This window comes from Eucyclogobius newberryi, unplaced genomic scaffold (assembly GCF_026437365.1).
Source record: "Eucyclogobius newberryi isolate DKJ021-1_F unplaced genomic scaffold, fEucNew1.0.hap1 SCAF_5, whole genome shotgun sequence".
NCBI classification, from domain to species: Eukaryota; Metazoa; Chordata; class Actinopteri; order Gobiiformes; family Gobiidae; genus Eucyclogobius; species Eucyclogobius newberryi.
The window spans coordinates 9,134,840-9,158,704 of record NW_027316167.1 but is presented as its reverse complement, the minus strand read 5'-3'; the positions used below and the strand labels follow the sequence as shown (position 1 = coordinate 9,158,704).

General features: G+C 40.3%; 1 protein-coding gene across 1 annotated transcript in view; it reads left to right on the top strand.

Annotated features, from left to right (window-relative positions):
- Window positions 1-23,865, top strand: part of LOC140381576 (neural-cadherin) — a 466,796-nt gene that overhangs the window by 346,222 nt on the left and 96,709 nt on the right. Inside the window, exons 28-30 of the mRNA XM_072465639.1 lie at window positions 11,980-12,107; window positions 17,295-17,422; window positions 20,585-20,708. Of these exons, the coding sequence (XP_072321740.1) occupies window positions 11,980-12,107; window positions 17,295-17,422; window positions 20,585-20,708 (380 nt within the window). The remainder of the gene's footprint in view (window positions 1-11,979; window positions 12,108-17,294; window positions 17,423-20,584; window positions 20,709-23,865) is intronic.

Here is a 23,865-nt window from a genome sequence, read left to right as displayed (position 1 = left end):
TTAATTATGTCAGAGCAGGCAATAGTAGCGACTTAAATGTAGGAATATAAAGAATATAAGTGAAAATGTAGCATGGCCAGCAGGATTTTGAACAGAAACCCTTAAGAAACTGCATTCATGTGTCTATTGATTTTATTTTGTAATATTTCTGTAACTTTTGTGTTATTTACCGTGAGTTCTTTTCAGGCCTTCAGACGTTCTTTCTCTATCAATAGATATCCAAAGCAGCGGCATCACAGTTATAGTCCTTTTATTCATGAAAACGAATCAAGCTTTCAGCGACCATGTGAGATAAACAACTTACAAAACAGAAAAAGATCATCAAATTCACTTAATATTTGAGGATTTCTGAGCGTATATCCGTCACAGATGCTCCAGCTTTTGATCCGCCTGAACATTTCGTCGTGCTCATCATCTCCTGCTCGCCGTGATTTTGATTGTTCAATTATTCCTCTGGCTCTCTGTGGTGTCCGCTGTCATCCGAACTCCCCGAACATGGCCCCTGTTGTTCCGGTTCGACTTCTTCCACCGCGTTTTCACAGTTTTGCTCATTTTGTCTTTTATGCGTTCTCTCCGTCAGCTCTCGCCTCGTCCTTTCCGTGTGTTTGACTTCTCTTCCCTTTTCGCTTTTGTGAGAATGTCATGTCGCTGTGGCAGACGGCTGCTCGGCGATGACGGACTAGTCGCTAGGTCGATCTACCTTTAAACGGACTCCGGGGGCACGGCTCGATAGTAGAGTCTGCGGTATCCGTAAGGGCGCCATTGCGTGTCTATGCGCCGTGAATGCGTACCGGTCCAACCTGGTGAAGGGCCCTTTAATAATCCCTTATGTGCCGGACGTTGGGCTTTCTCTTCATTTATTCCATTTCGTCCACCGTCTGGTGAAAGGGAACGATCACGCTGCTCGATGTGCTGGATGTAAAAATAAAGCCGTAACCCGCTAATTTCCAGTTAAATAAATCATTCTGGGAAGCATCAGGATCTGTTTGAACTCCAAACCCACAAATAAAAAATTACCCGGAAAAAATAAATAAATAGTAGAACTTTTGTATGGATTTTGCTTGATTTGAGTCAATAAAACACATTTTTATGGAATTTACCTTCAACTTTTGAAAGAGAATTGTCAAAACCCAACAGAAGCTGGTTTTAGTGTCACTCAGCCGATCCCTCCAGAAACCAGCTTCACTCATTTATATATTCAACAAAGAAAATCTACTATTCTCTACTTATGATTAGATTAAAAAGTAAATCAGTCCAAAACTGAGGCTCAGCTTCAGGCTCCACACGAGTGTTTGTGCTCCAGAGGTTCAGGACCAGCTTCAGTCTGAAATGGGGCTCATTTTTTTTTCAGGTGTTTTGGGACAAAAAGCCCCACGGGTTTCAAAAGCGTAACTTTTCTGGTGGAGTATTCGATACTTGTTTTGTCTCCATGGTGATGCCATTGGTTTGCCTGGAATGTTCCCCAAAACTTACTTCGCCGTCAGGCCAACAGTCCAGGAGCTTCATTTGTAAAGCCTGAAGTGAGGAGAGAGTTTGAGGAAGAAGTCATGTTTGGTGCAAGCTTGAAACTGTTCACTTATACTTTATCTACCCACAGCAAAGAATATAGTTAAACTGTAAGCATTATTCACAAAATTGTGTGAGAAATGTACGTAATTGATTAGTTTACCCTAATTTTACAAAATGCTGCGATTGAAGAAAACAAACGACAGAAAGAAAAAATGACAAAATAGATAATTCAGATCTTTAATTCAAGCTCTGCAGATTTATGAAGTTTCAAAACACACTCTTAATAGAACTCTTATGAACTAAACAAAAAACTCTTATTAACAAAACTCCTCTCCTATCTTAATAGGGAATGGAGAGGGGGAAATAAAATAAAATAAAATAAAATAGATAATAAAAATACAAAATAAAGATAAAAAATCAGATAATAATAATAAAATAATGATAATAGAATAAAATGAAAATAAAATAAAGTAAAAATAACTAGCACAAGACTAGGTAATACTATTAGCAGGTAAGTAAACCGTATAAAAAACAAAATACAACACTCTTATTTACAGGTATTGCACATGGTTGATTCAGTATTGCACATGAATATGATGTTATTGCACATGGTTACATCAGTATTGCACATGTTCAGGGCTAGCAGTATTTGTTATTAAGTCTGACAGCAGCAGGAAGGAAAGACCTGTGAAACCTTTCCTTCACACAGCGAGGGTGGATCAGTCTCTCACTGAAGCTGCTCTCCAGAGCGGAGAGAGTGTCCTGCAGGGGGCGACACTCATGGTCCAGCATAGATGTGAATTTAGCCAGGACCCTCCTGTCCCCCACCTCCTGCACCGAGTCCAGAGCACAGCCCAGGACGGAGCTGGACTTCTTGATGACTTTGTCCAGTCTCTTCCTCTCCCTCTCTGTGATGCTGCTGCTCCACGAAACAACACTGAAATTCTGAAAAGTAAAGGTTTAGACTATGGGCTACGTCCCGAGGCAGTACACGAGTTTAGATTCATAAAACTGAATATCAAATTGGGAATTAAATTGCAACGTTCGGGCCTCAGTATTTGAGCATCTCATCACAGCAAATACATTAAAATAAATTGGACTGTTCCTAAAGTGTCCGTCAGTTTCATTTAAAACCGGGCGACATCCACTTGAGCGAAATGACACGGCAGCACTTGTTTAGGCTCCGGTCGCTCACATCTCAACCCGCGAGACACAGAACACTCAAAGTTCAGCCACAAGTCGTAAGTAACCTCCATATTCTTTTCTATAGAACGTCGGTGTAAAGTAAAGTTGAGAAGCGTTCTAAGTTCTCATTACGCTACAGACTAATGGAAACCGCAGACCTGCACAACGGGCACAGCGGGATACCAGTTCTGACTATTTGGGCAATGTCTTGAAAGCTTGAATACGTAAAAAAAGTGGGTTTCTATGAAGAAGTTAATGAAAGCGCGACATGCAGCCAAAGGTAAAAGTAGAGCAAAGAGCGTTGATGGACAGGTTGAGTGATGCGGCGCGAAAGATGACGAAAGCTCGACTCGGATGACGCACGGCGAGATAAGCGCGGCGGCAAGAGAAGAAGAAAGGAGGGATTCCATTCATCGCGACGCGTTTGAGGCCCTCGTTCTACAGACAGATGTCACAGGGAACGAGTTAGCGGCGCACTCGTCTCCGTGGCTACGCGTTTGCGGCGGGGAAAGATCAGCCGGGAATCTGACAGAGCGTTAGAAAAAGGAAAGGATGGGAATGGACACGTTTCTCATGGTTGTACTCGATTATACTCAGGCTTTTAGAGAATTCGCTTCAGCGTGTGTGAGTGATGAAGGGATAATGGTGAAAATGTTGAGAAAAAACTCAAAATCTCGTGACCTTTGACTTATGAACTGTTCTTACAGTTGAAACCATATCCTATAGAACTCTTAAAAGTTTAATCCGTTGACCCTCCTGGCATTTTGAAGATTTTAGTCATGATTTTTTCCAGTAATTGCTAATGCTATGAGGGTGATATTGGTTCCAGGGGTTCATGAATCAATTATGAATGTATTTCTAGCATAAAAACTGCAAAAACATATATTATGCACCGTCTAGAGAGGAAAGTCACACTCCTCCGTCAGTGCCGTTCACAAGTAAGATAAGATAACATTGGTGCAACGCAGGTAGATACAGAGGTAGATACAGAAGAACAGATCACTTCTGTGTGGAATCATGTTCAGACTTTAGTCCATTTTTTAATACTTTGTGGTTGGTATATTTCCCAATTAATACAGTATAACTCGCTTTGTGAAGGAGAGGTTCAGCTGTCATATTCATGTGCAATACTGTCATATTCATGTGCAATACTGTCATATTCATGTACAATACTGTCATATTCATGTACAATACTGTCATATTTATGTACAATACTGTCATATGCATGTGCAATACTGTCATATTCATGTACAATACTGTCATATTTATGTACAATACTGTCATATGCATGTGCAATACTGTCATATTCATGTACAATACTGTCATATTCATGTGCAATACTGTCATAATCATGTACAATACTGTCATATGCATGTGCAATAGTGTCATATTCATGTACAATACTGTCATATTCATGTACAATACTGTCATATTCATGTGCAATACTGTCATAATCATGTACAATACTGTCATATGCATGTGCAATACTGTCATGTTCATGTACAATACTGTCATATTCATGTGCAATACTGTCATATGCATGCGCAATACTGTCATATTTATGTACAATACTGTCATATTCATGTGCAATACTGTCATATTCATGTGCAATACTGTCTTATTCATGTACAATACTGTCATATGCATGTGCAATACTGTCATATTCATGTACAATACTGTCATATTCATGTGCAATACTGTCATAATCATGTCCAATACTGTCATATTAATGTACAATACTGTCATATCCATGTGCAATACTGTCATATGCATGTGCAATACTGTCATATTTATGTACAATACTGTCATATTCATGTGCAATACTGTCATATTCATGTGCAATACTGTCTTATTCATGTACAATACTGTCATATTCATGTGCAATACTGTCTTATTCATGTACAATACTGTCATATTCATATGCAATACTTTGACATAACGTCAATCATCTTGGTGCAATATTGCTGTCCATTCAACAGCTGTAAATAAGAGTGTCACTATTGTGAGTTTTATAATATCTTTTCTATAAGAGTTTTTTATTTTTATTTTAAGTTTTTATAGGCTATCTGTTTTTTTATTATTTACTTCTGTTCCTACTTTGTGTTGCAACACTGGAATTTTGCCATTGTGGGACAAATAAAGGCTTATATTATCTTAATATTAAATATGATATTATATTAAGTTGAAATGATTTTGTTAAAATGATCAAAAACTACATTATTTTTGTAATGCATCCTCACTTAGATCTCATAATGTATCGTTTTTGGCATTTTTAATTTGATCCACCTTTTGATTCACGGAATTTGAACATGATTTTACGAATTAAGTAAAATCATACTTTCTTTTATTTTTTCTTTTAGAATTGTTTGGCCCTTTAGGCTTCATTAGACAGGAAAGGACAGTGTGAAACGGGGATGACCACCGGGCACCACTTTCTTTCTTTCTTTCTTTCTTTTCAATCATTATAAAGCTGAAGTCGGAGGATGCACGGTGTCGGGTCAAACAACCGTACCGTGGTGTGTAAAATATGTCCAATTATTTAGAAGTGCGCTATGTCGACTCTCCAAAATGCTTCCTGGAGTGGACACAACACGGCTTTCTCAGAGCTGTCCAAACACATCAATTTACTGGACAAAAGTATGTTCCACGCGGTCAGAGGCTTTGTCCTGACCCTTCCAGTCTCAACAACCAAACTAAAACCAGTTGTCAAGTTTAGACAGTTATCAGCTAAGAAGACTTATCATGTTAAATTGGAAACACGAAAAGAACCCAATCCTTTGTATTTCGTGTGCGTGTTCAAGTGCGTTGCCATGGCATCCATAGGCAGCTTCTTTATCAGCTTTGTATAGTTGCTGACATACTTCTATAAAAGGGTTATTCAAAATCGTATGTTTAAAAAAGTGCACAAAGTAGCTCTTCCGCTTGAGGTACGAGGGTCCTCCACCTACTCGTCTCCATGGTGATGTTATCGCTTCGCCCGGATTCTCCCGCAGCGTAGCATTACACGTTGAGCTCGTCTATCGCGGTCATCTTCATCGTTCAAAAATACCACTCGGCGTCATCATCTCTCCGCGGCGCCGATCTTTAACTTGGCCCGGCGACAAAGCAATAACGTCTCCATGGCGACAGGAAGAAGGCGGCGGCGGCGTACCATGTGGATGGAAATTGGCGAGTTACAAAGAAAAGAAAAAGATAGGTTTTCTCGCGACGTGCCCGGAGTTAGTCTTTGGTCGTGTGCGTGTAATAGCTCTCTGTTAAATAGCTATCTAAATTCAATTGAAGCCATCTACCGCTCAGTGAGCTATGATGTGGCGGGCACCATATTGAAAGTATTCATAATGAAGGACGAGAACAGAAGATAGTTATTCCGCAGCAAGTCCCCGGGATCGGCGGCTAAAGCGGCACAAAGCGAGCCCGGGGGAATGGCTAAAATTAGCTTAACGCTCGCTCTTACGTGTCCGTGTGAACTTTTTGAGATGCGCCGCGCACCGTGCTGATGGATTGCCGATGCCGTCCGCTCGACACGCCGCCCGTAATGCCGGACGCACGCCGCCGAACACGCCGACATTCTTAGCCACTTCATTAACTTTTAATTTCCCATTTGACTAAGTCACAAAATGGAATGTGATCACGTTTGTCTGATGTTTGTTGACTGTCGGAAATATTTGAAAAAAGAAGAATCCTCATTTGAGATAATATAGAGTGTAACATGTCTTTCTTTTTTTTTTTTTTTTTTACTGTGAAGACGCTCTTGAATATTAATCAGTAACTTTTTATCACCCTCTCCTCCATCTCCTTCTGGGATAATAAACATCACACTTGCTGGTAGGGCGGAAGTAACATTTGCTGGTAGGGCGGAGGTCACACTTGCTGATAGGGCGGAGGTCACACTTGCTGGTAGGGCGGAGGTCACACTTGCTGGTAGGGCGGAGGTCACACTTGCTGGTAGGGCGGAGGTCACATTTGCTGGTAGGGCGGAATTAGACATATAACATGGCAATGGCAGACTTTGAGGATGAGCCACGGAAGAAAATGAGACTGGAACCTTTATATGGACAGTTTTAGCCAAAATATGGATCAAAATATGTTGTCAAAACTGTGGCTATGTCTTCACATCATAAACCATTTAAAAGTGTGTCAACAAAAATGGAGAAATTTGGAGAATGTCATAAAATGTGAAAAATCGAGCGGGGTGGAGTGATATCCCTTTTTACACAGGGATAAACTCAATGAGAGGAACTCGATAAGTTAGATTAGAGGCCAATAAAACAAATGTATAAAAACACACACAATGTGGAATACAATCTTTAAAACCAGAGCACTGGCACTATGGACAGTCTTTTATAAGTGTTTTGAAATTAAAGGCTTAAATCATTCAATTTAAAAGGTTTTGAGTTTTTTTTTCCAGGAGCAAAGTTCCTGAAACCTTTTTCTCTGGCTCCATATTGATTTGATGAGACTCTATTATAAGACTGTCCTGAGCTCTTAATCGATGATTATCTGATCTGATATTTATACATGTTATATACTGTATTTATGTGTGAATAATCAGGCAGAATCCCAATGAGAGTGTTAAACACAAACAAAAGTCAATGCTGTTTTCTTCTTGCATCCAATGATCTGTGGACAGTTCTATATCCTTCTCCTGTAATGAACCTTAGAGCTGAACCTTAGAGCTGAACCTTACAGCTGAACCTTACAGCTGAATCTTACAGCTGAACCTTAGAGCTGAATCTTACAGCTGAACCTTAGAGCTGAACCTTAGAGCTGAACCTTACAACTGAACCTTACAACTGAATCTTACAGCTGAACTTTAGAGCTGAACCTTAAAGCTGAACTGTAGAGCTGAACCTTAGAGCTGAACTTTAGAACTGAACCTTAGAGCTGAACCTTAGAGCTGAACCTTACAGCTGAATCTTACAGCTGAACTTTAGAGCTGAACCTTAAAGCTGAACTTTAGAGTTGGACATTAGAACTGAACCTTACAGCTGAACTTTTGAACTGAACCCTGGAGCTGAACCTTAGTGCTGAACCTTAGACCTGAACCTCAAAGATGAACTGTAGAGCTGAACCTTAGAACTGAACCTTACAGCTGTACTTTAGAGCTGGACATTAGAACTGGACATTAGAACTGAACCTTACAGCTGAACCTTACAGCTGAACTTTAGAGCTGGACATTAGAACTGAACATTAGAACTGAACCTTACACCTAAAGTAGAAAAAGCTTCAGTTGTAGTCATCTGGACTCAGTTTGAAAAAATAGACGTTTCGACTCTCATCCAAGAGTCATTGTCAATAACAGAATTTAGGTCGAGAACTCCGATATTAATACTGTTCTGTGGTAAGACCCGCCCATTGGGAGGAGCCTTCCTGAAGTAGAAAGAGTTGTTTGTTTCAACAGAAACTCCCCCCTTGTATCTACCGAGCTAGACTATTCAGAATCTTAATGGGCTATTAGAAACCTCTTTGTCTTTGTGAGACCCTGGCTCAACCACCCTGAGTACCTGATTAGCATCTGAATGTCCTCTACCTTTCCAGGGGTTCAGTAACCCATTATAAATAACAGGAAGATTAAACCTTAGCCCTCCATTTCTGTTTAAAGAAGGTCTTTCTTTTTTAACAAAAATAGCTTCCTTGACTCCTCTTTCAAACCATCTTTTCTCCCTGCTTAAAACCTTCACATCACCGTCTTCAAACGAGTGATTAGAGGCTTCAAGATGGAGATGCACGGCACTCTGTGGTCCTGAACTAGTATTTCTTCTGTGCTGATAAAGCCTCTTATGTAGAGGCTGTTTAGTCTCACCTATGTACCGTTCTTTACAGCTTTCTTCACTGCATTGGATCGAATAAACTACATTGCTCTGTTTTTGAGTCTGCAACTTGTCCTTAGGGTGAACCAGTTTTTGTCTTAAAGTGTTTCCTGGTTTAAAATAAACAGGGACTTCGTGTTGTCTTAAAATTCTCTGCAGTTTTCCGACAGGCCAGACACATAAGGGATAGAAACACCCTTCCTTCTCTGTTCAGTTTCCCTTTTGTCCTGCTTCTTGGTTCTCTTCACTCTGTTGAGAGCCCAAGCGGGGTAACCACAGGCTGAGAGGGCATTACGGACATGTTTTTCCTCTTTCTTCTTGCCCTCTGAGCTGGTGGGCACACCTTGAGCTCTGTGTTGTAAGGTTCTGATCACCCCCAGCTTGTGCTGTAATGGGTGGTTGGAACCAAAGAGCAGATACTGGTCCGTGTGTGTAGGTTTCCTATATACTTCTATTTGGAGTTTCCCGTCCTCTCCTCTGATCGTGGAACAATCAAGAAAGGCCAAGCGATTCTCCTTAGCGTCTTCTCTTGTAAACCTAATATGTGGGTCCACAGCATTGATGTGATCAGAGAAGGTTTCCAGCTCTTGTTTCTTGATTGTTACAAAAGTATCATCGACATAGCGGAGCCACAGTTTTGGGGCTATGCCTGAGAATGAGGACAGTGCCTTCTTCTCAAAGTGCTCCATGTACAGGTTGGCCACTATGGGAGAGACGGGCGAGCCCATGGCACAGCCATGAATCTGTCTGTAAAATTGTCCCCGGAATTGAAAGTAAGTGGTGTTCAGACAGATGTCCAACAGTTTACATATGTGTTCAGGTGTCAGTTTGGTCCTTTCCTGTAGGGTGGTGTCTTCCTGCAGTCTGATCCTCACTGCTGCTACTGCATCAGAGGTCGGGATGCAGGTGAACAGGGACACAACATCATATGAAACCATGAGGTCATCTGGGTCCAGTTGGAGATGTTTCACTTTATCCACAAAGTTGTGCGTGTTTTCCACATGATGTTCCGAATTCCCCACAAGCGGAGCCAATATAGTTGTTAAATGCTTGGCCACATTGTAAGTGATGAAATCTGTGCTGCACACTATGGGTCTGAGTGGAACCTCCTTTTTGTGTATTTTTGGAAGGCCATAAATGCAAGGCATGGCTTCACCAGGATACAGTCTGTAATACAGAGGCCGGTCTATCGCTTCCTCTTTTTCCAGCCTTTGTAAACAGTCTATCACTTAATCGTAATCAGCTGCGTTGAGAATCACAGTGCAACGTCCCTTGTCTGCTGGGAGGATGTTGATGCTATGATCTTTTTCCAGTGCTGAAAGTGCTTTACTCTCTTCAGCTGTGATATTTGAAGGCGGTGGTTTGGCACTCTTCAGGGTCGCTGTGACACGTAACCTCAGGTCTGCAGCCTCCGATTCAGTCATTTTGTTGTTTCTAATTGCAGTTTCAGTGGCTGTGATGTAGTCCTCTGTAGGGATGTGTTTAGAGGTGACAGAAAAGTTGAGACCTTTAGAAAGCACCTCCTTTTCTGCCTGTGTCAGAACACGATCTGATAGGTTCTTAATCCAATTGTTTTTGCTGGTCGCTAATTTGTCTGTCTCAGTCCTAATGTCTAGCTCGACCTCACCTGCATTCTTTTTGTTCAAAAGAATGTTGAACTTCTTGATTTGGCGTTCTTTGCTCTTCCTGTGCTGTGCTTCTTGTGCTGTCTGTGTAAAATCCAGCACTCTTTTGAAAGCTTCTTCAGGGAGTATGCTGGTTAATTTCTCTTGTAAAGTTCCTGTTTTGCCTTTCAATTTATCAATTCTGACGTTGTTTTCCTGGATCCTTTCACTGAGCATCTGCATAAGGCTCCTTCTCCAAATCTTCTCTGCTGTGTGTCCTCTGACCGGTGATTTGATCTGCAGGCTCTTCAGAGGAGAGGACGGGAAACTCCAAATAGAAGTATATAGGAAACCTACACACACGGACCAGTATCTGCTCTTTGGTTCCAACCACCCACTACAGCACAAGCTGGGGGTGATCAGAACCTTACAACACAGAGCTCAAGGTGTGCCCACCAGCTCAGAGGGCAAGAAGAAAGAGGAAAAACATGTCCGTAATGCCCTCTCAGCCTGTGGTTACCCCGCTTGGGCTCTCAACAGAGTGAAGAGAACCAAGAAGCAGGACAAAAGGGAAACTGAACAGAGAAGGAAGGGTGTTTCTATCCCTTATGTGTCTGGCCTCTCGGAAAAACTGCAGAGAATTTTTAGACAACACGAAGTCCCTGTTTATTTTAAACCAGGAAACACTTTAAGACAAAAACTGGTTCACCCAAAGGACAAGTTGCCGACTCAAAAACAGAGCAATGTAGTTTATTCGATCCAATGCAGTGAAGAAAGTTGTAAAGAACGTTACATAGGTGAGACTAAACAGCCTCTACACAAGAGGCTTTATCAGCACAGAAGAAATACAAGTTCAGGACCTCAGAGTGCCGTGCATCTCCATCTTGAAGCCTCTAATCACTCGTTTGAAGACGGTGATGTGAAGGTTTTAAGCAGGGAGAAAAGATGGTTTGAAAGAGGAGTCAAGGAAGCTATTTTTGTTTAAAAAGAAAGACCTTCTTTAAACAGAAATGGAGGGCTAAGGTTTAATCTTCCTGTTATTTATAATGGGTTACTGAACCCCTGGAAAGGTAAAGGACATTCAGATGCTAATCAGGTACTCAGGGTGGTTGAGCCAGGGTCTCACAAAGACAAAGAGGTTTCTAATAGCCCATTAAGATTCTGAATAGGCTAGCTCGGTAGATACAAGGGGGGAGTTTCTGTTGAAACAAACAACTCTTTCTACTTCAGGAAGGCTCCTCCCAATGGGTGGGTCTTACCACAGAACAGTATTAATATCGGAGTTCTCGACCTAAATTCTGTTATTGACAATGACTCTTGGATGAGAGTCGAAACGTCTATTTTTTCAAACTGAGTCCAGATGACTACAACTGAAGCTTTTTCTACTATGGAACACGCCTGGACGAATGAGGGATTACACCGACATACTTACACCTAAACTTTAGAACTGAACCTTAGCGCTGAATCTTAGAGCTGAGTGATAAACCGAGTTTTAACACTGTTGCTATAGAATGCATATATATAGTATCACCATCATCTAGAACTGAAAGATTTTTTTTTCCTACGATTAAGAGTTAAACACATTTTATTTCTAAAGAAGAATGACAGTCTGGCTTTAAGATTATTTGTCAGCTCTTGTACGTGTTTGTTGGAGGAGAGTTTATCATCAATCCAGAAGTGTTTGTAATAATAGAGTGTTTTAAGTGTGTTTTTAGCATACATTTTGTTCAACTTGAACCTGAATCGTTGACAGTAAGTGTGAAAAGCGAATAACTACATTGCAAAACACTGTATAAATTAAACACTTTTGTTTTATTATATGCATTTATTCCGTTTACCTCCCTGACTTGCTGTTTCCTCCCCCTCTCCAGAGCTCATAGACGGGACCCCCACTCTGAAAATCAACCACGGCTCGGGCACGGTGGTGCTGCAGTTACCTGGCAACGTCAACGCGGCGGACAGGCGCTGGCACCGACTGGACGTTCGCAGCGACAGCAAGGCGAGACAACACTACACATCGACACGGGCCAAACAAACATGGAGGGCGTGTGCGGGCGCGCTCTTATCACTTACATATCGCTTTGTCGCCCTCTGAATACACGTTTTTTCCTCTCATAGACATAACGCGTCGAACAATTAGGCGCGGTCACATAGATAAACCGCTTTAATGCACGCGTTTGAATGTCAGCCGGGCTATTAATTATGTGATATAAAAAGCGTACAGGTGCCACTCATCTGCAGGTAAGTGCCCCCAAAGTATCAATTATGGAGCGTTCGAGGACTTTAAAAGCACTCACAGGTGAACTGAACATGTAACCTGTGTTTTATTTAATTATCCGAGCTGTACTTCACTTTTACTGATGGACTGCAACGATTCAGTGTCAAGTAATGTGAGAGCGATGACTGCGGGGGGGAAAAAGACATTATTTAAAAGCGAAGTTTGAGGATTTTGTCGGGAATGTGAAATACGACGGCCGTTTGTCACTCGTGAATCGTTGCATTTGCTGCGCGTGGATTAGATATGTCTGTTTACAGCCGCGAGCCCTGGCATAACGGATTCAGACGTCTCTAACTATTAAAAACTATTCAAAAACTGTCAGACTCGTCACCAGTAAGTAATCTACTCTAACGGCAAAGTGACCTGTCGAGTACCGTATAAGTCGCACCAGCCAAAAAATGCATAATAGAGAAGAAAAAACATGTATAAGTCGCATTGTTGGAGTATAAGTCGCATTTTTGGGTGAAATGTATTTAATTCAAAATAATAACAGATGAGAGAACATGGTGAATAGGTGTACGTATGCTAACGCTAACACCTTCAGCTACATGAGGCACAGACAGAACTGTGGTAAGTGTCTGGTATGTTAACGTAACATATGAACAGTTATTCAGATAACTATAGCATAAATGCTAACAAATTTACCAAAGCATCAGTTTTACCCCAAATCACTAAATCCATTGAATTCTTCTTCCTCTGTGTCACTTCTAAACAACTCCACAAACTCCAGAGGAAGTGCAGATTCTTCTTCTGCGTCGCTTAGAGCCTAGAGCGCCCCCTTGTGGTTGCCAGAGTGAAAATAACAAATAATATCACATTTTAGTCGCTCTGGAGTATAAGTCGCACCCCGGTCAAAACTATGAAAAAAGGTGCAACATATAGTCCGGAAAATACGGTAAACGTTTTACGACAGACGCGCACCGGTTCTGAGTCCTATTAGAGATACAGAAACAACGCAGTCGCTTCTTCCTCTCCTCTGAAGCCTTTCGCCTTTTCTTCTCAACATCCTCAAAGACGTGTTTTCCCCGTCCACTCGCTTCCTCCAGCCATAGTTTTTTGCTCGTGGATGGACAAGTGACGGCGAAATAATGAGGAGGACACCGGCCGACTCCGCGCCACCGACCCACGCTTGAGTCGGGCTCCCAAACCGACCAATCCTCGACGCGATCCAAAGTTACAGCCGTGATTAGTTCTCTCCGAAATCCTCCATGTTTCCATCTGTAAATCTGGCAAAACATACAATATATATCCAATGTGATTATTAAAAATGAAAAACAATTCATCACTAAAAATATGACGTTTTATTTCTACTGACCCAGTCTTTTGCATTCAATTGGAATGTATGAATGCATTGGATTTGTACGGTTGGGTAGTAAGTAATAATTAGTTTTATCGATTCATTCCGTAAATTGTAACGTCTATTGCGATATCTATGAAATGACGTGCGTTTGATAAACATAAGCGCGAGTTTGCGTACGCGGCAGGCCAACTGGAGCGCCAACGCAACGCCGCTAATGCTAATTTCCACCGTCGATTTGATTTTCGGAATAGTTTGACTCATTGTTAATGTGACGGAGGTAATTTCACATGATCCGTTTGGCAGCGGCTTGAACACAACGCTGGATTAATAAATAATGTTTGGTGGGACTAAATGTTTACAAATGGCAACAGTGTCTTTTCAGCGGTTACACCACATTGCCAGTGATTTATTATCATTTACACGATTCAACACAATTGTTTCTTAATGACTATTTTATTTACATTTATTCAATAAGGAAAGTCCCACCGAGAATATCTTTTTTCATGGGAGTCCTGGCATTAGAGGGGAGGAGCCTATTGTACATGTTTTTAGTGGTAGGAGAACACGCATCCGGAGGAAACCTACGCAGACACGGGGAGAACATGCAAACTTTGACAAATAAAAAGATCAGAACTCAAAAAATGACTTTCTTGCATGTAAATTGCGCCTGCTTAGTTTAATTTAGAACTTTGCTACATTCCTGCTAATTCCAACATACGTTCCAACTTTTCTTCACAAACAGGTCCTACTTGAGTCACCTAAAACAATAATTCACATTCAAACCATATATCATCCTACACAATACAGTTAGAATTAAAACCTAAATGTCTTAAAAAAGGAATTCTCAACAAGAAAATGCACACGTTTTCTCGCATTTTCCCCACGACTCCACTCACGGAAGGCACCGCTGATTAACTATTGTGAGAGCGTCTTCAGCGCCGCTCTCCGAAGGTGTCTAATCTGGCTAAGAGTGAGACGGATGATTGCAACGGCCCTCCTCTGACATGCCCTACCTCGGATCGTTTAGCGTGAATTAAATTAAATAGTGAAATTAAGCTAATCTTCATTTGACTGAGCGGAGTGCGCGAGGCTCTTCAGCCAGGGGACAGCCACGTCACGGCTGCGCTACACTTCTTCTTAGCGTCCTTTAAGAGCTATTTTTAACAACTCTCAAGCCCACAGCATCACATTATCAAAGCCTGTGTCTCCGGTGTTAGCACGTTAGCAGCGTAATGCTATCGTCAGCTATCGAGGGTTCTTAACAAAGGACAAAGTCAGCCAAAACAAGACTCCTTTTATCACGTTTAGTCTGTTAAAGTATATGGTGCTCATAAATGGTGCTACATTTTCTTTATGAGATCATCTTCTTTGCTTTATTCTAGTATTTTTTCTAGGTAAACCACCTTATTTGCATCTTTCTTTCTTTTGTTTATTCCATTACGACCACTAAAGAGTCTTGCCCAACAACAGAACGGCAGAATCACACCCACAGCTTTAAGAGTCAATGTTTAAACCCTGATTCGTCCAGGAGCGTTCACATTTTCATTTATTTGAATTTCATTTATTTGTTAACTTTTATACAATCAGGTAAAAAGAACAAACAAAAAAGCACTGATATTGATTTATTTAAATGTTTTTTTCAAGCCCCCTCTGCCTCAACGATTAAAGATTTGTACTGAAGAGTTGTTTTTTTAAAGAAAAGATGAATTTGCATGTTATTCTGTGTTATTATTTACGACATTGTGTGATTAAAACACACGAGAAACTGTTTTGTTTAATTTCACAAACAAAAACAAACATAGACACTATTAAAATGTGTTGTGCTTAAAAAAACAAATAGGAACAAATATGTTTTCACTTAACTATAGAGGGATTATGTGCTGTACCAAATCTGTGACACAATAAAGCTCAGGAATAAAAACATACTTCACACTCCCGCTGCCTGTGTGGAGTTTGCATGTTCTTCCTGTGTCTGCTTAGGTTTCCTCTGGGTGCTCCGGTTTTCCCCTTCCACTAAAATCATGCAATAATATGCTAGTCATTAGATAACGTACCACCAGCAGTGTCAACATGTTATTCATAATCTAGTCCAGGCAAGTTTATTTGTAGAGCACAAATCATGCACAAGGCCATTCAAAGTGCTTCTCACAACGGGGAAAAAACACATTAAAATTATAAAGATATGACAGAATTCACAAAACAGTGCAACAAAAATACTTTCAGTCACATGCACAACTAAACAAAACTGTTTTTAGCTTAGATCTGAACATTGTCAGAGTAGAACCTGTCTCACATCTTCAGGAAGACTGTTCCAGATTTTAGCTGCATAAAACTGAAACGCAGCTTCCTCATGTTTAGTCCTGACTCTGGCACCAGCAGGAGGCCGGTCCATGTTTAGTCCTGACTCTGGCACCAGCAGGAGGCCGGTCCATGTTTAGTCCTGACTCTGGCACCAGCAGGAGGCCAGTCCATGTTTAGTCCTGACTCTGGCACCAGCAGGAGGCCGGTCCATGTTTAGTCCTGACTCTGGCACCAGCAGGAGGCCGGTCCATGTTTAGTCCTGACTCTGGCACCAGCAGGAGGCCGGTCCCTGAGGTCCAGTGCAGAGACCTGAGAACAGGACTAATGTGATGGTACTTCCTGGTTCTAGTCAGGACCCGAGCAGCAGCGTTCTGGATGTACTGCAGCTGTTTTACAGTGAACAGGCCGTTACAGTCTAATCTACTGGAGACAAACACATGGATAAGTCTCTCCAAGTCTGGTTTGGACACTATACATCGGATTTTGGCTTTTAACTTTTGATGTTTTTTTAGATGAGAAAAAGCTGCTGATGTTATTGATTTGACGTGGCTGTTAAAGAATACCACTGTACGACCAACACGCTAAGATTTTGACATTGTATAAATATGATCAATTATACCTTTTTTATAATTGTGGTTTGTTATGGAAATCTTTTGAGTACCATTTCTATTCATGTACATACAGTACATTATTCAAAACATGGAAAACACAATCCGAAACATGGCAGCCATTTTGTGCCTAAGGTCTATTCAGCCCCATTCACACAGCAAAAACAGGGGGAAATGACTTGCATAAAGGCACAGAGGCACAGATAGCTGGCATCAAACTGCCAATCATACACTATGGAAGTCTTTATTTAAACAGATTTATGTGGATTACAGCATCAAGCGCTTCAAATAACACTGTAGTAAAAGTACAAATACACTGTAAGGAATATTGAAATATAAAAAATGGAGTCCTGTACATTTTTGGGTGTCAACTTTCATGCTTGAGTTTGTCAAATATATACAATTATGAGGCCCTTGCTGGGTTTGTGCGATACAAATATTACATGCTTATATAAAAATGTTCATTGCAAGTTATTTTTGAAGGTAAGCTGATGCCGTACACAAAGTCACTGGCTAAAAGTGACCCGTTTTTCATTGGTTATGGAATAATTTGTCATATCTGTCAGCGGTGTAATGGCCGTTATAATGAAAAACATCTGAGTCATGCAGACGAGTCTCCAGATAGCAACACGGAGTGGAGCATATTCAAAGTGCACGAAAGACAGGACTATATTAATGTTTTATGTATTTATTCTCCAGGAGGTGCGCTTCACGTTGGACCGCTGTGCTGGGGCTGCGGTGATGGAGATGGAGGGCGTGGGCAGCTGGCTGACCACAGAGGACCACTCCTCCTGTGAAGTCATAGGCACTACTCCTAACACGGACAGGTACATGGAATTGAATTAAACAGAACCGTTGCGAGATTGAATGTTTTCTACTGGAAGGGTTCCCAAACTTTAAAGATCTGCACCCCTGAATTCACCGTGCAAACCACTCAGGACCTCCACGGTGGAATAAAATGGATGGCTTGTTAAATCAGGCTCAGTATTTTGTATTTGAATTGTTTATTGTTTGATTGGACCTAATTTGACTAAAATACACAGGCAATATATTGAGTACAGCCTGGACCCTGCTGCGGCTGAATCTGAAATATTACATTTTAAGATATTCCTTTATTGTCCCACATGGGGAAATTTCATTGGTGCAACGCAGGTAGATACAGAGGTAGATACAGAAGAACAGATCACTTATAGGAAGTCTGAAAAACACTTTCAGTAGAAGATCTCCTATAAATAAATAAAAAACTCCCATAGACAAATAAATAAATAAATACATAAATACCTTTATACCTGAGGATTTTGTTATAAGAATGTTTTATTATTATGAGCATCATTTTAAACCAGTTATGTTATTTATTGGTAAAACAAGTTGGCAAAAGTTGTTTTGATTTGGGTATGATTTTTGATATGATGGTTCCGTTACAAAAATGTCCATTACTACAGATGGAAATGAGCATTTTTTCTATAATCTGGCATATTTACACTGCAATTTACAAGTTTTCATTCATGTGCACTGTCCCTATGAAATAAAGAAAGAAAGTATACTACAGTAAATGCGTACGTGGCCGAACCATTTATCATAATTCATGTGCTTTTTAAAGGTTTTATGACACCAAAGACCTAAGAGAATTTGTACTTTTATTTTCCTACCATGTTTTAATACTTTATTCTGGCAAGGGAGATAACACAAGTATATTACAGAAAAATATGATTAAAAAAATAACTTTACTCTGTGTATTACTTTTAGACCCTGATTAAACCAAAAGGCATCGTTCATGCACCGATATTGCAAACCAGTTATCGTTTTAGTACCTGAACGGAAGGATATTGAACTAGAATCCAGAAGTATATCTCATCGTCCAACTTCAGCCGCCTTTTGCCGTCTCGCGGTCCAACTGTAACTGAACGCATCTGAAACCGCGGACAGTGGAATCTCCTGCATCAGTCAGTACACTCCGAACGTACTCGAGTGCCGTGGGATTAGATTTGCGGCGAGTTATGCTAACGTTTGCTGCCTGTAAACGCCATCGCTCGCCGTTACAATTAGCTAATAAAAGCGTTGTTTGCATCAACTAAAACATCCGACAGCGCCGCTACTGCTGAGATCATTTACGATTGATAAACAGAGCGAGATCCACTACAATACGTGTCAACAAAGATTCAAAGTGTCACGTCTAAATAACACGAGTTTTGTCTGAGCTCGATGCGAGTTCTTGACACATTCAGAAGAAGAAGCAGATGGAGCGGCTTCCGTGGCTTTGGTTGCCGTGGCGGAGCACATTGGGGCGCAGAGCTGAGATAAAAAGGCCGACTGAGTGGATAGAGATTGATTGGTGGCATGCGGAGTTTGCGTGTTCTTCCCGTGACAGCGTGGGTTTCAACTCAACTCGTTAAACATGAATAACAACCAAAACGCAGAGTTTAGGAGTTATATTGTGCCTAGGGATGTCAAGATTGAGATTATTCCGGTCACAATGTAATCGTGAGAACCCAAAATATGAATCATGACAGATTTAGAAGCAAAATTAAGTATTTTTTGTTCGATATAAAGCACTAAAACAGACTTAAATGTACCGTATTTTCCGGACTATATGCCAAAAAATTCATAATAGAGAAGAAAACAAGTTGCACTAGAGTATGAAATAAGGTTGCAAGTGTGAAAATAACAAATTAAATCACATCACATCACTTGCTCCAGAGTGTAAGTGTATAAATATAAGTATAAATATAAGTATAATTTGCACCCCGGCCAAAACTATGAAAATAGGTGAGACTTTACATTTAACTTTATTTTGTCTTTCAGAAGATTTAAATTTGTAAAGCTGCTCACAAACTTGAGGAACAGTTACATGTTGGACCAAGGGAATGAAAGAAAATGAAAGATTTGGTCACGGTCTCGATGAATATTCGTTGAATTGTGATTTTTTTCCTCTCAATAAACGCTAACATTTGGTATTATGATCGTGCCGAATACAGACACAAACACGTGGAAAAGAATAAAGCGGTCGAGCGGTGCAAATGTGTATCGTTATCTAACAATGCTAATGTTAGCTGCGGGCTAAATGCTACCGCGATGCTAGCGCTGCCTGCTGTATTTTAACATCTACAGAACAATCCGTTACTTTTTTGAGGTAGAATCAGGTAAACAACCTCCATTAAGACTCGATGGGGACTTCCAATTAGTTGTGTATAAAATAGACAAAATTTGCCAGGAAAAGTATTAGAAGAGTGAAAAAGTTTTGTTTCTTATTGAATAAATTGAGGTATATGTATCTATGTATAATTAATTTCCCTCTTAAAAGGAATAATAAAGTATATTTAAAGTTTTGACGGTTCTGAACAATAAAACATTTGATAAAATATGGAAGTGAAAAAATGTGAAGTGGCAAAAATCACAAACTTGAGATATTTACATCATTTATAAAACATCAATATTGTGTCCATATATTTCTTTAATGTATTATTATCATTATTTATTTCAGAACAGTGGGGGTGGGACGATATTAGAGCAATTTTGGTCTTGCAAATGTTTGATTTATTTCATACTTTCGCTGTCATTGTAGCACCGTTTTAACAACTTTTCATCAGCCTTTTTTTTGTCCAAATCAAATGTTAAAATCTCACACGATTATGTTCCACACGTGTGCACAATCTTTTGGCAATTTTATCTTGCAAAATGTCTCCAATCCCTAATGAACTGTAAAAGAATTGGTGGCACGCTATGATTGCAAACCAATCCAAAGAATATTGGTGGGAGTAGAAATGCAATACAATCACCACATTGTCGGCACATGGGACGAGTAATCTTGTCCCATCCGTACTTAATATTCCTTTTCTATAAAGTACATAAACCAATGCAGGCGATAGCGAAAGTAGGCCGTGATATAAGCCTCTTCTGGGCACTTAGGAGCGCGTAATGACCCTTGAATCACCGTGAACGTTGCACTGTCGCCGGTTTCCTCTGAGCTCTCGCCTTTCCTCCTTTTGCAGACATCTCAACATGAGCCAGGTCCTTCAGCTCGGAGGTGTCAACGAAGACCTGCCTTACATCTACCCCCAGCTCCAGCACAAGCACTTCACCGGCTGCATTCGCAATCTCGTCGTGGACAGCAAGGTAACGCGCTCGGCGTCACGTGCGAGAAAATTAAAAAACACGTAGGGCTTCGAGAGCCGCGGCTAAGAGGCCCCCGCGGGCACCTCGCCAGGTAAATGGATTAAGAGCAGGTTTCAACTTCTCCATTGCACTCGGGTGGATTTCTATGCTTTTAGCTCTAACCTCAGCACTCTGCTCAACCCTGCATACCGTAAGCCTCCTTTTGCTGAGGTGGAAAATGCACGATTTCGCTTCAGATTTAAAGTCGGTGTACGAACAGAAGAACCTTAGTTTGCACAGGTGAAGTTTAAAGTTTAAAGCCAAGGCTCAGAGACAGGAATCCAGCCATTTTACTCCAACCAAATCTGTTAATTAAGATGTTTTATAGATGTAGTTAATACCAAATAAAAGTTACAGTGAGATGACAGTCCATTGCAACAAATTGGGAATTTAAAAACAATTCATTTGACCCTTGAGTAAAACTAGCATAACAATGTTAGTGATTATCTTGTTTGCTTTGTTGCTTGTGTATTTTCTTGTAGATTCATATAGATAATATCTATATTATTGCCATGGCTGAAACACATTGCATGACTTTACAGCAAAAAGAAATGGTAATCATTTACAAAACGCTGTCTGAAGCTGAAGGGAACGTCATTTCTCACTTTTTCACGTTATTTTCATACATGTAACATTGCAATGGGCGGTGAGAATCAGATGGAGGCAGACACAAGTATATGGTATAATGTGCTTCAGATTTGATGCTTTGTGGTTAAATGTGTGTTGTGTCATGTGTGTAAAGTAAAAACTGGCAAAGTTATAGTCTTCTCTTCACCATTTATCTAAACGACGCACATTCTGACAATTCTGAAAAATGTTCTTTTGAGTTTGTAACCATGTTTTAACATTGTTCCCATATCAAAACTATACCTATTTAACTCCAGTCATTCTTATTTCAGTACCGTAATCCTGTTGGCAAGTTCCTTTTTTTCGGAACACTTTTTCCTGTTTTGTGCGCTCATTCTGAGCATTTTTCCTGCCAAATTGCATTAATTACAACAAAATTAGCATGTCGGGCAAGCTAGTTTTTGTTTATTTCATCACGGTAATTACCTCAGCTGCCACTAGAAAGAATTCTAACTCAAATCCTGAGGAGGAAAGCCCAGACTGACATACAATAAAATAACATGCTCTCACTAAATACACTATTTTAAGTTCCAAAAACATGAGATGTTACTCAAGAGCATGTTTAAACTACATTAACAATAAAAACTGCATTCATAATAAAAAAAGAAATGTACAAATACATACAGTATTTTCCAGACTATAAGATGCTGTGGAGTATAAGTCGCAACAGACAAAAGGTGCATAATAGAGAAGAAAAACACATATTTTTGATAAATTAAACAATAAGACCAAGAACAGACATTTAATCTTGAAATGCAGTTTAAAAGAATGACAGATGAGAGAACATGGTGAATAGGTGTGCGTATGCTAACGCTAACACCTTCAGCTACATGAGGCACAGACAGAACTGTGGTAAGTGTCTGGTATGTTAACGTAACATATGAACAGTTATTCAGATAACTATAGCATAAAGAACATGCTAACAAGTTTACCAAAGCATCAGTTTTATCCCAAATCACTAAATCCATTGAATTCTTCTTCCTCTGTGTCACTTCTAAACAACTCCACAAACTCCAGAGGTAGAGGAAGTGCAGATTCTTCTTCTGCGTCGCTTAGAGCCTAGAGCGCCCTCTTGTGGTTGCCAGTGTGAAAATAACGATAACGAATAACGTGTTAATAATATCACATCCATCCCTTTTAGGGAAATGGGAGGTTTTGTCTATAGGAGTTTTTGTTTATAAGAGTTCTTCTATTGAGAGTGTTTTTTAAACTTCCTATATTCTGTGATCTGTCCTTTTCCTCTGTATCTGCTGCGTTGTATCAATGAAATTTCCCCATGTGTGGACAATAAAGGATTATCTTATCTTATCTTATCTTATATAAGTCCCCGGCCAAAATATGAACACAAAATTACGGTAATAGCCTTCATGGTTCACTACAAAGCTAAAACTCCATGGGAAATAACAGCATTGTCGCTATAGCACAGACATTAAACCATCGTGGACCCCACAATGCTGTTTGGTGGCTCTTATCCACAAAGCCACTTCAAAAAGAACCTATTCGAGACTTTGCACAACATTTACTGTGATCTTGTCCGATAAAATGAGCCAGACGGCGGGCCAGAAGCACAAACGTGAGGACTGGGCCGGCTCTCTTATTATATCCATAAAGTATTCACTCACCGAGACATTGGAACTCTATTAAAATGTAGAATCTGGGGAGCGACCATAACAAGCCAGACAGGGTTTCCCCCCCCCCCCCTGCTTCAGTACTTGCTTTCTTCGATTTAATGTGGCGGCGTATAGCTTAAAGAGGACGCGGCGGCGAGGGCCCAACCGTCTTTTTTATACTAATGAGCAAATCTGCGTGCGGCTGTGGGCGGCGAGCACATAACAAATCATAAGCGAGAGAGCACAAGTCGGAACGTTGGCAGTTAATAATGTTGATGGACTGGGAGTAGCATTGTTTGAGTAGTTAAAATGTTAGCGTTTTTTTTTTTTTTTTCATAGACTAGCTATTGTGGCCAGGTGTCACTATGATGTGTCGCAAACAGATTGTTAAATAAAAATAGACACGATTTCACAATTTGCAGGCGTGAATATGAAATTACTCGGGGGGGGGGGGGGGGGGGGACGGCGGTTATGGCTTCACAAACTTTGATTTTTTTTTAGCTTGAGTCCACACGGCTCTGTTTAGGTTGTAAACACATAGAATTGACCATAAAAAGTGAATTAAAAAAAATATTTTAGCTCATTTAACAATGCTTTTTTGGGCTCTACATAGGACTCTATTGTTTTTGTCCATTTTGACTGTAAACAAAGTCTATTAACACCGATCAAAGTCGTATGCATCTATTATTACATTCTAGTTGTGTACATTATTAGATGGACAACTTTATATGTTTGCTTGAAACTGTACAACATTATTGGTCCATTGTTATGTTAGCATTTAAAATTAAAATTAACACTTTTTTAAAATCAAGTTTTTATTGAATTGTGCAATCTCTGTCATTGACATTTGACCCTAAGAAGGCTCAAAAACAAAACATCCA